Source organism: Hypanus sabinus, chromosome 19, assembly GCF_030144855.1.
Source record: "Hypanus sabinus isolate sHypSab1 chromosome 19, sHypSab1.hap1, whole genome shotgun sequence".
NCBI classification, from domain to species: Eukaryota; Metazoa; Chordata; class Chondrichthyes; order Myliobatiformes; family Dasyatidae; genus Hypanus; species Hypanus sabinus.
The window spans coordinates 741,502-757,185 of record NC_082724.1 but is presented as its reverse complement, the minus strand read 5'-3'; the positions used below and the strand labels follow the sequence as shown (position 1 = coordinate 757,185).

At 48.0% G+C, this 15,684-nt stretch overlaps 1 protein-coding gene across 4 annotated transcripts in view; it reads left to right on the top strand.

Moving 5' to 3' along the window:
- Positions 1-15,411, top strand: part of LOC132377645 (6-phosphofructo-2-kinase/fructose-2,6-bisphosphatase 4-like) — a 178,660-nt gene extending 163,249 nt beyond the window's left edge. For all 4 annotated transcript variants that reach the window (XM_059943833.1, XM_059943834.1, XM_059943836.1 and 1 more), the window contains 2 exons: positions 3,225-3,289; positions 14,509-15,411. In XM_059943833.1, the coding sequence (XP_059799816.1) occupies positions 3,225-3,289; positions 14,509-14,568 (125 nt within the window). In that variant the 3' untranslated portion in view covers positions 14,569-15,411. The remainder of the gene's footprint in view (positions 1-3,224; positions 3,290-14,508) is intronic.
- The last annotated feature ends 273 nt before the right edge of the window (positions 15,412-15,684 follow it).

Here is a 15,684-nt window from a genome sequence, read left to right as displayed (position 1 = left end):
AGATTTGGGGTGTGAGGAAAATTGAATCCCACATGATGGAACAGCAAAGCAGACACAAATGGCCAAAAGGCCTAATTTTGTTCTTTTATGTTGTAGTCTTATGATCAAGTTTCAACTGTGTTGTGATTAAATCTAAATAACACTGCCTCCATGAGATTAGTATCTGGGTTGAGTGGGGTGAGGAGTAGGCTAGTATCTCGGGTTTGTGGGTAGGTACAGTTTGAATTGACTTTTACTGTCCTGGTTTGTGAACTGCTTTGGAAAGATGTCTCACCATTATAGTCGGAAACCCCTGTCTAATTCTATCAATGCCATGGTTACCTGTTGATTGGCTTAATTGTTTTAACATGAGTTAACATTCTGGGTTTTACAGAAACTGAGTTTCCAGTTGTTTGCTAGGGTTGTTCCTCTGCCCTCTGCTGGAGATGTCAGAACATAAGAAATCTACAGCACATTACTGGCCCTTCGGCCCACAATGTTGTGCCAACTCTAGAAACTGCCTAGAATTTCCCTACCACAAACCCCTCTGTTTCTCTGAGCTCCATGTACCTATCTAAGAGATCCTATTGTATCCGCCTCCACCACCGTCACCTGCAATGCATTTCACGCACCCACGATTCTGTGTGTGTGTGAAAAAACTTACCCCTGACATCTCCTCTGTATCTACTTCCAAACACCTTAAAACTGTGCCATGTTAGCCATTTCAGCTAACAATGGGAAAAAGCCTCTGGCTATCCACATGATCAATGCCCCTCATCATCTTATACACCTCTATCAGGTCACCTCTCATCCTTCATTGCTTCAAGGAGAAAAGGCCAAGTTCACTCAACCTATTCTTATAAGGCATGCTCCCCAACCAAGGCAACACCTTTGTAAGTCTCCTCTGCACCGTCTCTGGTATCCACATCCTTCTTGTATTGGAGGTTACCAGAACTGAATGCAGTACTCCAAGTGGGGTCTAACCAAGATCTTGTATAGCTATAACATCATGGCTGCTGAATTCAATCCCACAGTTGATGAAGGTCATCACACATTCTTAACAACACTGTCAACCTAAGCAGCAGTTTTGAGTGTCCTATGGACACAGACCCCAAGATCTCGCTGATCTTCCATACTGCCATATTATATTCTGTCTTCAAATTTGACCTCCTGAAATGAACCACTTCACACTTAGCTGGGTTGAACTCCATCTGCCACTTCTCAACTCAGTTCTGCATCCAAATGGTGTCCCTCTGTAACCTATGACAACCCTCTAGACTATCCACGATATCCCCAACTTTTATCTCATCAGCAAACTTACTAACCCACCCTTCTACTTCCTCATCCAGGTTATTTATAAAAATCTTGAAGAAGTGGGTTCCCAGAACAGATCCCTGCAGAACACCACTGGTCACTGTCCTCCATGCAGAATACGAACTATCCACAGCCACCCTTTGCCTTTTGTGGACAGGCCAACTCTGGATCCACAGACAAGGTCTCCTTGGATCCCATACCTCATTATTTTCTGAATGAGCCTGACATGGGGAACCTTATCAAATGCCTTACTGAAATCCATATATACTACATCCACTTCTCTACCTTCATCACTGTTTTTTTTTAGATCCTCAAAGAATTCACTCAGCCTTGTAAGGCACTATCCCTAGTCAGATTAGGTTTCTCCAAATACTCATAAATCCTACCTCTCAGGATCTTCTCCAACAACTTGCCCACCACTGAAGTAAGACCCATTGGTTTATAATTTCCTGGGTTATCTTTTCTCCCTTTCTTGAACAAGGCAACAACATTTGCAACCTTCCAGTCCTCTGGTACTTCTGCCCCTATTGATGATGCAAAGATCATTGCCAGAGGCTCAGTAATCTTCTCCCTTACTTCCCACAGTAGCCTGGGGTATACCTGGTCCGGTCCCAGCGACTTATCTAACTTGATACCTTTCAAAAGCTCCAGCACATCCTCTCTCAATGTCTACACACTCAAGCATTTCAGTCCACTGTAAGTCATCCCCACAATTGCCAAAGTCCTTTTCACTGGTGAATATTAAAGCAGGTATGGAAGGAAAAAGAAGCAGACGCAGACAGAGAATGAGAATGATAGATGGATTAACATCATGTTTAGAAACGGGAGGCAACAACTACAATTCAGAGGGTCAGGGACCATGATGAATGGAGAGACATGATCGCTGAACGGCAAGGCACCTGAACACACACATTCATTAAGTACTTCCTCCGACTCCATGCACACATTTCCACTATTGCTCCTGATTGGTCCTATTCTCACACAGCTCATCGTCTTGCTCTTAACATACTTGTAGAATGCCTTGGGTTTTCCTTAATCCTGTTCACCAAGACATCCTCATGGCCCCTTCTGGCTCTCCTAATTTTATTCTTAAGCTTCTTCCTGGCACCCTTGTAATTTTCTAGAGCTCTAACAGTGCCTGTTTTTTATTTTGAACCTTTCGTAAGCTTTACTTCTTAACTAGATTTTCTACATCCTTTGTACACCCTGGTTCTTTTTCCATACCATCCTTTCCCTGCCTCATTGGAGCATACCTACATAGAACACCATGCAAATGTTCCGTGAACATTTGGCACATTTCTGCCGTGCATTTCCCTTAAAAGATCTGCTCCCAATTTTATGTTCTCAAGTTCCTGCCTAATAGCATCATATTTCCCTCTACCCCAATTAGATGTTTTCCCAGATTGTCTGCTTCTATCCCTCTTCAGTGCTATGGTAAAGGAGATAGAGTTGTCATCTCTACCCTCAAAATATTTTACCACCAAGAGATCTGACACCTGACCAGGTTTACTTGCCAATACTAGATCAATTACAGCCTCTCCTCTAGTTGGCTAATCTACATATCGCATCAGGAAACCTTTCTGAACACACCTAACGAACCCCACCCCTTCTAATGCCCTTGCTCAAAGGAGACACCAGTCGTTATTAGGATAGTTAAAACTACCCATCACAACAACCCTGTTATTGCACCGGTCCAGAATCTGCCTCCCTATGTGTTCCTTGATGCCTCTGTTACTATTGGGGAGGGGGGGGTGGTCCTATAAATAGGCCCAGTAGAGTTATTGCCCTCTTCCTGTTTCTGACTTCCACCCACAATGACTCCGTAGACAATCCGTCCATGACTGTTTCCAGTTGTCTCCCCAGGATCAAGGATCTTCCCTTACCCTTTGCTGAAAGGTATTTGAATATCTGGTTCTTTGTTACTCTTGTAGGATGTAAAGTTGAATCCATTTTCCTCAATGTTGAAGCTGTCAACACACACCGAGAAAGACCAGAGGTAAGCTGTCCGGTTGCCTCAGTGCGGGGCTTCACTTCAATTCAGGAGGAGCTGGCTGTGGGAAGGGTGTGGGTGGGGAGATGTGCTGTGGAATGGATTGTGGTGCTGAATAACATGGCAAGGTGTGGTAAATGAGTGTTCATGGGCCAGTTCTATAAAGGCAGGCATATATTGGCATCCAGATTCCTCCCACAAATTTTTGAAAGGAAAGGATCTTTATCCTAATTCATTGCCATTAGATATAGGAGCAGAATTAGGCCATTTGGCCCATCGAGTCTGCTCTGCTATTCAATCATGGGCTGATCCAATTCTTTAAGTCATCCCCACTCCCCTGCCTTCTCCCCATACCCTTTGATGGCCTGGCTAATCAAGAACCTATCTATCTCTACCTCAAATACACCTAATGACTTGGCCTTCACAGCCGCTCGTGGCAACAAATTCCACAGATTTATCACCCTCTGACTAAGGTAATTACTCCGCATCTCAGTTCTAAAAGGACGTCTTTCAATCCTGAAGTCATGCTCTCTTGTCTTCGAATCCCCGAACATGGGTTCTTGATTAATCAGGACATCACAGGTTACAAGGAGAAGGCAGGAGAATGGGATAAAGAGGGATAATAAATCAGCCACGATTGAATGGTAGAGCAGACATGATGGGCTGAATGACCTAGTTCTCCTCCTATGTCTTACTGCCTAAATACATAAGAATCTACCACGAAACGAACAATGTGAAACAGTATGTGGTCTTTGGTGGAAAATTAACCAATCCTAGTTTGGTTTTGAGACCACCGCTGAAAGTTACTGCCAGCACTGTTGTGAAAGTAGGTGATTCAAACAGAAAGCCATTTTGGAACGTAAACTATCAGTGTGTTACATTAGCATGCAGAATACCAGCAGAAGCAAGCTGTGGAGTCCCCAGAGTCTATTCTGCTATTCAGTAAGACCTAGCTCAGGGGTCAGCAACGTTTACCACTGAAAGAGCCACTTGGACCCGTTTCCCACAGAAAAGAAAACACTGGGAGCCGCAAAACCCGTTTGACATTTAAAATGAAATAACACTGCATACAACGTTTTGTTTTGCCTTTATGCTATGTATAAACAAACTATAATGTGTTGAATTTATGAAATTGATGAACTCCTGCAGAGAAAACGAAATTACATTTCTGCATGCAACAAAAACATTTTGAACTCCGAAAAAAAGACGTTGGGTTGAAGGTTACTTTGAAGTAAAATACTCAACGTCTATTTGAGTCCTTCTTGTATTTATGAAAAACGCCAAACTTAAATTTGCCGCCAGCAGCAAACCAAAAATAACGTCAGCCAGCTGTCAACCTGAAAAATAAAAGGACTATTTCACTGAACAATGAAAACATATGAATATACGTAAAATAATAGGCAATTAAAATATTTATCATACTTGTTCAGGTTGACTCACACCTGACAATGCAGTCGTATTCAGTAGGGATGGATCGATGCTTAGGGGAGTGACCGGGAAGGATAATGTGTTTTTTTTCTCTCTGAACTCACAGAAGCGTTTCCCAAACGATGTTTGCATTGCGATGATTGCAGAATGTAAATACTCCGAATTTATCATGTCGTGACCTTGTTTGAACTCTCTCAAATTGGGGAAGTGAGACAATGTGCCTTTCTGTAAATCTCTGGCAAACACTGTCAACTTGCGCTCGAATGCCAAAACATCCTCCAACATGTGCAGGGCTGTACGTCCTTTCCCCTGAAGAGCTGTGTTCAGCGTGTTCAGGTGCGCTGTCATGTCTACCATGAAGTGTAGCTTTTCCAGCCACTCTGGCTGTTCCAGCTCAGGAAAGTTGAGCCCTTTGCTGCCCAGGAAAGTTTTCACTTCTTCCAGACACGCGACAAAGCGTTTCAGCACCTCCCCTCTGGACAGCCAGCGATAAAAACACGTTATAGCGGTTGCTACACGCAGTCAGTAAACTGCAGTCAAAGATAGCTTTATTCGAACTAAACAGCCTTGCTTTTAAGCCTCCCTCAACCCGCCCCCCATGGGCGCGGATGCTGCAAAAGACACGTACTCACAAACCCCCGTAGGCTATCTCCCTTAGCCTGAACGCTGGCTAATTGTGAGCCGGTTTGGATGTGTCAGGAAATGGGTCGCCACAACGTCTTATTTAGATTGTACAAGATCACCATAATCTTCAAATTTAGATTTACATTTCAAAAACTAACAAACTAACATAAAATACATTTTAATTAAATACTGACCATGCAGCGGTGTGCTACACGCAGCGCTAAAATTACGACACGGAGTCGGTAACTGCAGTCGAAGGAAAAAACTTTATTCGAAATCTTCAGCCTCACTTTTAAGCCTCCCTCAACCTGCCCCCCGTGGCGCAGAGGCTCTGTGCTCGCAAACCCCCATAGGCTATCTAATTGTGAGTCGGTTCGGATGTGCCAGGAAAAGGGTCGCCACAACCAATTATTTCCCAAAGCAACAGGGAGCCGCAGCACAGACGTAAAAGAGCCACATGTGGCTCCGGAGCCGCGGGTTGCCGACCCCCGACCTAGCTGAACCTGTAACATGATCTATAGTACTTCCTGCTTCAGAGATTTCATAGCATGCAGCTTTAACCCTGCCCACAATGGGAGCATTAAAGATAAAGTTTCAAGGCAAGGGCAAAGGGACCATCCTTGAAATCCCAAGGGTGTGGTCTGTGGAAGTTTCTGGAAGAAAGAATTTAATATCTCTCTCTCTCTCTCTCTCTCTCTCTCTCTCTCTCTCTCTCTCTCTCTCTCTCTCTCTCCCCCTCCCTCCCTCTCTCTCTCTCTCTCTCTCTCTCCCTCCCTCCCTCTCTCTCTCTCTCCCTCTCTCTCTCTCTCCCTCCCCCTCTCTCTCTCTCTCCCTCTCTCCCCCTCTCTCCCTCTCCCTCTCCCTCTCCCTCTCCCTCTCCCTCTCCCTCTCCCTCTCTCTCTCTCTCTCTCTCTCTCTCCCTCTCCCTCTCTCCCCCTCTCTCCCTCTCCCTCTCCCTCCCCCCCCCACTCACTCCAAATGAGTTGATGTGGATTTTTTTTTTAAAGAAGCATATGGCGGAGAGAAAGAAACTAGTAATAGAAGATTTATTAACCTATTGGTTAAAAATGAAACAACTGGCTGGAAACTTCACAACTGGCAATGATGAGCGAAGTTTGACAAGGTGGAAAACCTGATGGTGTGTGGTAGCTTGTGTACGAGGCTGGGCGATGGTCAGGATCTCTGTGAGGAATTAGGGTTCTGGGCTGTTGAGCTGTAGATATTACAGTGTGTTAGTGAGTGAGTGTATTTGCAAGCTAACAGCCAAAGTGCACAAATAGCTAAGTTGTGAGAAGAGCATATGGTACACTTACTATCATCCACAACACACACAAAATGCTGGAGGAACTTAGCAGGTCAGGCAGCGTCTATGGAGGGGAATAAACAGTTAACATTTTGGGCTGAAACCCTTCATTGTGAAACTCCTTCAATTTTATCTCTGTGAGACTGCAAATGGAGTTCTATGCTCAGTCTAGTCTCACTTTTTAAAAAAAAGTATGCTAATATGTTGGAATCAGTTCAGAGATGGTTCACTAATTAATGCCAAGTATGGGTGAATTGTCCAGTGAGGATAGGTTGGACAGACACACTTGTATCTGCTGAAGTTTAAATGAGTGAGAGGGGATTTGATGGAAAATGTGTAAGATCCAGTGTTCTTGGCAGGAAGGATGTGAAAGGGAAGGTTCCACTAGTGAGAGAGTCTAGAACAGTGGTTCCCAACCTTTTTTTGGCCATGCCCCACCTAATCACCTCTAAAATTCTGATGCCCCCTGTGGTGATATATAATTCTTAATATTCAAAAAGTGAACTCCTATTCACCTGGAGGAAGCCTAAAAGACCATTAACTTGGTTTAAACAAGCTTCCAAAGAACATGGCATTCATGAAAGAGAAAAATAAAAGAACCAAAGGACTGTTAAAGTTCTGAGGAAGAAATTACTAAGAAATCGTAAAAAAGAACATTAAGTGATATTAAAATAATAATAATAAATAAAACAACGCCGATTCGTTTCTACAGCGTACAAAGACAGATATTGTGGCGACCCATTTCCTGGCACATCCGAACCGGCTCACAATTAGCCAGCGTTCCGGCTAAGGGAGATAGCCTACGGGGGTTTGCGAGCAGAGCTTTGGAGCCTCTGCGCCACGGGGGGCAGGTTGAGGGAGGCTTAAAAGCAAGGCTGGGAATAAAGTTTTTTCTTCGACTGCAGTTACTGGCTCCGTGTCGTAATTTTAGCACTGCATGTAGCACACTGCTACAATTGGTGACCCCGACGGTCCAAACGATTTTTGGACCAGAAATGACTGATGCCGCCTCTGTTCATGCGGTTTCGTTGAAACTGTCGGGTTTCTGGACACAGCGACCGAATCTATGGTTCCAGCAAGCTGAGGCCCAATTCCACATTCAACAGATCACCTCAGAAGACACCCGCTACTACTACGTGGTGAGCTCCCTCGACCAGGACACAGCTGCCCAGGTCGCGGAGTTCGTACAGTCGCCCCCGGCAGACGGTAAGTACACGGAATTCAAAGCCCTGCTCCTCAGGACTTTTGGACTCTCACGGCGCGAGAGGGCTGCCCGTTTACTGCACCTGGATGGCTTGGGCGACAGACCTCCATCGGCTTTAATGAATGAGATGTTGTCTCTGGCTGACGGACACACACCCTGCCTCATGTTTGAGCAGGCATCCTGGAGCAGCTGCCCGAGGGCATACACCTGCTGCTGTCTGACGCGGATTTCAGTGACCCCCGGAAGGTGGCAGCCCGGGCGGACTTGCTGTGGAACGCCAAAAAGGTGAGCGGGGCGTCCATCGCACAGACCACCCAGCCACGCTCCCAGCAGCAAACCAGTCCAGGCCCGGCCGCAGAGCCCGCCAACCCCAGGGGCAGGGGTGGGGGGCCCAACGAACACTGGTGCTTCTACCACCAGCGGTGGGGCGTAGAAGCCTGCCGTTGTCGCCCGCCCTGCAAGTTCCCGGGAAACGCCACTGATGGCTACGGCGGCTGGCCATCAGGATAGCCTCCTATATGTGTGGGACAGAAGGTCGGGACGCCGGTTTTTGGTCGACACCGGTGCCGAGATCAGCGTTTTACCTCAGACGGGTTACGACACCCGCAGCAGGGCACTGGGGTCCCCCCCGAGGGCCGTGAACGGCAGCAGTGTAAGGACCTATGGCACCCGTCAGGTGCAGCTACAGTTCGGCTCCAGCCAGTTCACGTGGGACTTCACACTGGCCGCTGTAGCCCAAAGGCTTCTGGGTGCGGATTTTTTGCGGGCTCACAGCCTACTGGTCGACCTGCCCAGGAAGAGACTGGTACACGCCGAGACCTTTCAGACATTCTCCCTGGGTGCAGCCCAGTTGCCAGCCCCTCACCTCGACTCCATCACGCTGTCCGACAACGACTTCACCAGGGTCCTGGCGGATTTCCCATCGGTTCTGGCACCGCAGTTCACAGCGGCCATGCCCCGACACGGCGTACAGCACCACATCCCGACCCAGGTACCACCCCTCCACGCCCGCGCTCGGTGGCTTCCCCCGGACAAGCTCCGGCTGGCAAAGGAGGAGTTCAAGAGGATGGAGGGATTGGGGATCATCCGGAGGTCCGACAGCCCATGGGCCTTCCCCCTGCACATGGTGCCCAAAGCAACAGGGGGCTGGAGACCATGCGGCGACTACCGCAGGCTGAACGAGGCTACCACACCGGACCGCTACCCTGTGCCGCACATTCAGGACTTTGCAGCAAACCTGCACGGCGCACGGATCTTCTCCAAGGTAGACCTTGTCCGAGGGTACCATCAAATCCCGATGCATCTGGACGATGTCCCCAAAACGGCTCTCATCACCCCGTTTGGCCTTTTCGAGTTCCTTCGCATGCCGCACAGACATTCCAGCGGTTGATGGACGCGGTGGGACGGGTCCTGGACTTCACGTTCATCTATTTGGACGACATCCTCATAGCCAGCAGCAGTCGTCAGGAGCTTCTGTCCCACCTCCGTCAACTCTGTGCCCAACTGAGTGAGTACGGTCTAACAATCAACCCCGCCAAATGCCAGTTCGGGCTCGGCACCATTGTCTTCCTGGGCCACAGGATTACTAAAGACGGGGCAACCCCTCTGCCTGCTAAGGTAGATGCGGTCCGCCACTTCCCCCGACCCACCACGATCAAAGGCCTTCAGGAATTCGTAGGTATGGTCAATTTCTATCACTGTTTCCTCCCCTCAGCTGCCCGGATCATGCGCCCCCTGTTCGCCCTGATGTCGGGTCCGGGCAAGGACATTACCTGGGACGAGGAGTCCACCACCGCTTTCGTTCAAACGAAGGAAGCTTTGGCGAACGCTGCGATGCTAGTGCACCCCAGAATGGACGTCCCTACCGCCTTCACAGTGGACGCATCTAACACGGCAGTTGGTGGGGTGCTGGAGCAATTCATCGCAGGTCGCTGGGAACCCCTGGCATTTTTCAGCAAACACCTGCGGCCACCCGAGCTCAAGTACAGTGCTTTCGACCGGGAACTGTTGGCGCTCTACCTGGCAATCCGGCATTTCAGGTACTTCCTAGAAGGTCGGCCCTTCACCGCGTTCACGGACCACAAACCGCTTACCTTTGCGTTTACGAAAGCGTCCGACCCCTGGTTGTCCCGCCAGCAATGCCACCTGTCCTACATCTCTGAATACACGACGGATGTCTGGCACGTCTCGGGTAAGGACAATGTCGTGGCGGATGCGCTCTCTCGCCCTACCATTCATGCCCTTTCCCAAGGGGTAGACTTTGAGGCACTGGCAGAGGCACAGCAGGCAGATGAGGAGATCCCGAGTTACAGAACCGCAGTCTCCGGTTTGCAGCTCCAGGACCTCCCCATAGGCCCAGTTGAGAGGACCCTACTCTGTGACGTCGCCACCGGCCAGCCCCATCCCGTCGTCCCGACAGCCTGGCGGCGCCGCGTTTTCGACTCCATTCATAACTTGGCGCATCCCTCCATCCGGACAACTGTCCGGATGGTTTCCAGCAGGTTCGTTTGGCACGGACTCCGCAAACAGGTCAGTGAATGGGCCAGAACGTGCATGCACTGCCAGACGGCCAAGGTGCAGCGGCACACCAAAGCCCCACCGCAGCAGTTCCATCCTGCCCACCGGCGTTTCGACCACATTCGTGTGGATATCGTGGGCCCCCTGCTAGTGTCGCGCGGAGCGCGGCACCTCCTGACTATTGTGGACCGGTTCACAAGATGGCCGGAGGCGATCCCGCTCACCGACACCACCTCCGAATCTTGCGCCCGGGCACTGATCGCCACCTGGATATCTCGCTTTGGTGTGCCGGCCCACATTACCTCCGACAGAGGCGCCCAGTACACCTCCAGCCTGTGGTCAGCTATGGCCAGGCTTCTGGGGACTCAGCTGCACCACACCACTGCCTACCACCCACAGTCAAACGGGCTAGTGGAGCGTTTCCACCGTCACCTGGTCGGCTCTCATGGCCCGCCTGCGAGGAGCTAACTGGGTGGACGAGCTTCCCTGGGTCCTACTCGGCATCCGCACAGCGCCCGAAGACGATCTTCACGCCTCGTCGGCCGAGTTGGTGTACGGCACACCCCTGGTCGTCCCCGGGGAGTTCATACCAGCCCCAAGGGGGGCAAGAGGAAGAACCCTCAGCAGTCCTGGGCAGACTACACGAGAAACTCGGTAACCTGGCCCCCATACCCACTTCGCAGCATGGGCAGAACCCAACCTGCGTACCCAAAGACCTGCAGAACTGTAAGTTTGTGTTTGTACGAAGGGGTGGGCATCGGCCACCGCTGCAGCGGTCCTACGAGGGGCTGTTTAAGGTGCTCCAGAACAACGGGTCCACGTTCGTGCTGGACGTTGGGGGGAGAGAGGAGGTTTTCACGGTGGACCGACTCAAACCGGCCCGTGTGGACCTGGCGCAACCGGTCGAATTTCCAGCACCGCGGCGCAGAGGCCGACCTTCCAAGCAGGTTCCAGCCCAGATTGTGGACATTGGGGGGTGTATCGCCGGTTCTGGGGGCGGGGGGTTATGTGGCGACCCATTTCCTGGCACATCCGAACCGGCTCACAATTAGCCAGCGTTCCAGCTAAGGGAGATAGCCTACGGGGGTTTGCGAGCACAGATCTTTGGAGCCTCTGCGCCACGGGGGGGGGGGGGGGGGTGCAGGTTGAGGGAGGCTTAAAAGGAAGGCTGGGTATTTCGAATAAAGTTTTTTCTTCGACTGCAGTTACCGACTCCGTGTCGTAATTTTAGCACTGCATGTAGCACACCGCTACAATATACCGTTTAAAAGAGTTGACGCAATGTACACACCTTCACACCACCAAGAACCGAAAGCTACTGCAAAAAGCAGCATTGGCGCGACCTCGTATGAATTTCTTACGCATTTGGACTTGTTCATTCGTTCCTTCCTACATCAGTCAATTCATCAATTTAATTATGAAAGCCATTTGATGGTTGTAATGATGGTGATACACTATATATACAGTACATATGCAATTACACATGTACATACACACAAGTATTTTTATGTATGCATACTGTATATACACATATGTATTAACTCACACACACACACACACACACACACACTCACACACTCATACTCACACAGACTTACTAGAAAAAATTCACTGTTAATAACTCATTCTCGAATTGCCCCCCTTAAAAATCAAATTACCCCCCTGTGGGGCATACGCCCCACGTTGGGAACCACTGGTCTAGTACCTGGGTTTATAGAGTTTATGTCCATGTTCATGCAGACATTAATCTCCGTTATCCTGGTGTGAGGATTGTATCCTTTTATACACTCAATGGCTACTTTATTACGTACATCCTGTATGGGAGGTACATACACTGAGTGTATGTTCATGGTCTTCTACTGTTGAGCCTATCCACTTCAAGGTTCAACGTGTGTGTTCAGAGATGCTCTTCTGCACACCACTGTTGTAACATGTGGTTACTTGAGTAACTGTCACTTTCCTGTCAGCTTGAACCAGTCTGGCCATTCTCTTATCTCAGTAATGAGACATTTTCACTCACAGAATTGCTACACACTGGATGTTTTTTTGCACTTTCTCTGTAAACGCAGAGAATGCTGTGCATGTAAGTCCCAGGAGATGACCAGTTTCTGAGATAATTAAACCACCCCAACTGGCATCAATAATCATTCCACAGTCAAGCTCACATTTCTTCCCCATCCTGATGTTTGGTCTGACAGCAACTGAACCTGGTGACCATATCAGCATGCTTTAATGCATTGAGTTTCTGTCATGTGATTGGCTGATTATGTCTTTGTATAATTGAATAGGTGTACCTAATAAAGAAGCCACTCCGTGTACCTTACCTATTTAAATATTTGCCTAAATGCCTCAGAAATGTAGAAAGTGTATCTGATTTTCTTTAAAAATAAGAGATCACCAATTTAGATTAAGATCAGTCAAAGTTGCTCAGAGTGTTTTGACTTTTTAGAACATTCCTCAGAGGGCAGTGGAAACAGTCTTTGCATATTTTTAAGGCGGAGCTGGCTAGGTACTTGGAAATTTTGGAGTCTGCAGATGCTGGAAGTAGTCAGATGAAGGCAGCGCCTGTGGGAAGTGAAACAGGTTAACAATTTGAGTTGAAAACCCTTCACTGGATAGGTGGGAGAAGACAGATTACTGGGATGGGCAGGAACTGAAAGTCTGATCCAGCATGTTTTGATGGCCTGAGTGTCCTCTTGCTAATTTTTGCCCTTGAACTTTCCCACACCACTCCAGAGAGGTGAGGAAGGTGCGGCAATTTACTGCCATAGTGTTGGGTTATTAAAGGATGAGTAATGCATTTGTGAAAGCAGGTAAGGGGGAAGGTGGGTGGGTGGGAGAGTGGGGTTTGAAGTGAGAAGCTGTCAAGTGTTAGGTGGAAGTGGTCAAGGGCTGAAGAAGAAGGAAACTGATAGGAGAGGAGAATGGACCATGGACATAAGGGGAGGAGGAGGGGAACCATGGGGAGTTGATGGGCAGGTGAGTAGGGGTAAGATGGGAGCCACAATGGGGGAGGGGTGATAAATTACCATAAGTTGGAAAAATCAATATTCATGCTGTCAGTTCGGAGGCTACCCATAGGGAATATCAGGTATTGCTCTTCCAGGCTGAGAGTAGAAAAAGCCATGGATTGACATGTCAGAATGAGAATGGGAAGTAGAATTCAAATGAGTCCACCAGGAAAGCCCAGCTTTTGCGGTGGACAAAGTGAAGGAGCTTGATGAAGTAGTCCCCAATTTACTTTGGGTCTCATCAATATAGAGGAGTCTGCCCCAGATACAGTAGATGACTCCCAACAGACTTGAGCTGAAGTATCACCTCACCTGAAAGAACAGTTTGGGGCCCTAAATGATGATGAGGGGAGGAGGTGTAGGAGGCAGGTATAGAACTTCTGCTTATAGGAATAAGTGATGGGGGAGATCAGTGAGGTGAAACAAGTGGATGGGAGTCACGTAGAGACACCCTACAGAAAGCTGGTGAGGGGGTGAAGATAGTAGAAGTTGTAGAAAATGTGCAGTGCAGATTATGGAGGCTCATGGTGTAGTAGGTAAGGACAAGGAAACCCTGTCCCTGTTATGGTGGTGGGAGTATGGGCTGAGGACAGCTGTGCGTGAAATGGAGGAGATGTGGGTGAGGGCAGCATCGCTGGAAAAGAATCCCTGTTCTTTGAAGGAGGAAGACGTTTCAGACGTTCTGGAAAGGACAACTTCAGATATGGTGGAGCCAGTGAGGCAGGAACAGGCAGGAACAGTGGGCCTACCCAGACAGTTGGGTTTGTGGATTTTGAGTAGGAGATAGAAATGAGCAAAGGAACTGAAAGTTTTGTGACAGTGGATGGGAGATCTCCAGAGTTGATAAGGTTGGTGATGGTGCAGCAGACAATGGCCTGATGCTCCTTAGTGGGGCCCTTTTCAAGGGATTTGTAGGAGGAGGTGTCTGAGAGATGTCACAACCATCCTTGTCCACTTCTTGTCAAGTGATTCTGTAGAATGTCTGGATGTCCATAATGTAATTTCACTCTGTAAAGGAAGAAAATGTTGGTAACATTACAATCTGAGCATCTCACTAACTGCATGTCTGTAAGCAGCCTGAATTCCTGGCAGTGCTTATGTATTCCTCACCCTTTTTTTCTATTTTGTTGCCATGCAGAACGTGGACGTTTCAAGACCTTCTGAGGAAGCCCTGGTCACGGTCCCTGCTCACCAGTGAGGCTGCATCTTAATGGGGCTTACCCTCACCGTCCAACCTCGCCACACTACTTGTTCTTATTTCAAATCCTGCTGATAAGCGTTTCTACGTTTGGTTGTTTTATTAAAAGTTTATAGATGAAATGTGATGCACAAGACTCTTCAGGCCATGCAGTGAAGAACTTTGACTGAACACTCTTCTGTCTGGCTGCGTGACTGTGTCAATTTCTGACTATATGTGCTTACCTACTGGACTTGGCCGATTTGGCACTGCCTTTAAAGCAGTAATTTGTCACACAGCTGATCAGGGGAAGATGAGATGTAGTAATGAAAACATTAGAAGCGTTTACATTTATAACTTCATGCATTTGGAAGTTTAAGATGATGAAAAATTAATTAACTCCTGATAGAGTGAACGTGGGGAGATATCTAACTCTGTCTTTGGAAATTAGATGTATAGTAATTTATGTTGACTAACAGGAGTCTTACTGTGTGGATAGTAATGATACATGATTATTACTAAGTCAATGTTCAATGTCTCTGTGCACAGCTGCCTTAGCCTCAGTAATATGGAGAGTCTTAATTGGGCAGGAGCTGTCAGTAATGTTCCTGTCCAACCATAAAGGGCTCTGCAATTGGGGAAAGACATCTTCCTTCAAAAAACAATTAATGTGTAAAATTGGAAGAGGTTCTTTTTATCCAACAGTGTTACTATTGGACAGTGTCACACTGTAAATCATTTTCATTGTTAACATGCCTATTTAAAGCCAAGCTTTGATTGACAAATATTTCGTTAGGCAGAGATCTGCTTATTTTGTTTCTCAGGCCTCAAATGTGATTTTAATTAAAAAAGAATAATAGTTAATTGTGAATTTCTTTTAGAATATAGAACACTACAGCACAGGTACCTGCACCCAGTCCATTTCCTTCCATTGTCTGCACAGCCCGTCTAAGAGACTCCTAAACAGCTCTGTGGTATTTGCATCCAAACCACTCCTGGCAGTAGATTCCAGGCACTCACTGCTCTGAGTGTGTGCACTCGTTTCAAAGGCTAACACTTTGAACATGGGACAATAGAGCACACAAACACACCCTTCGGCCTAGTGTGGCTGCACTGCCCACTTTCCACCTGATTTTT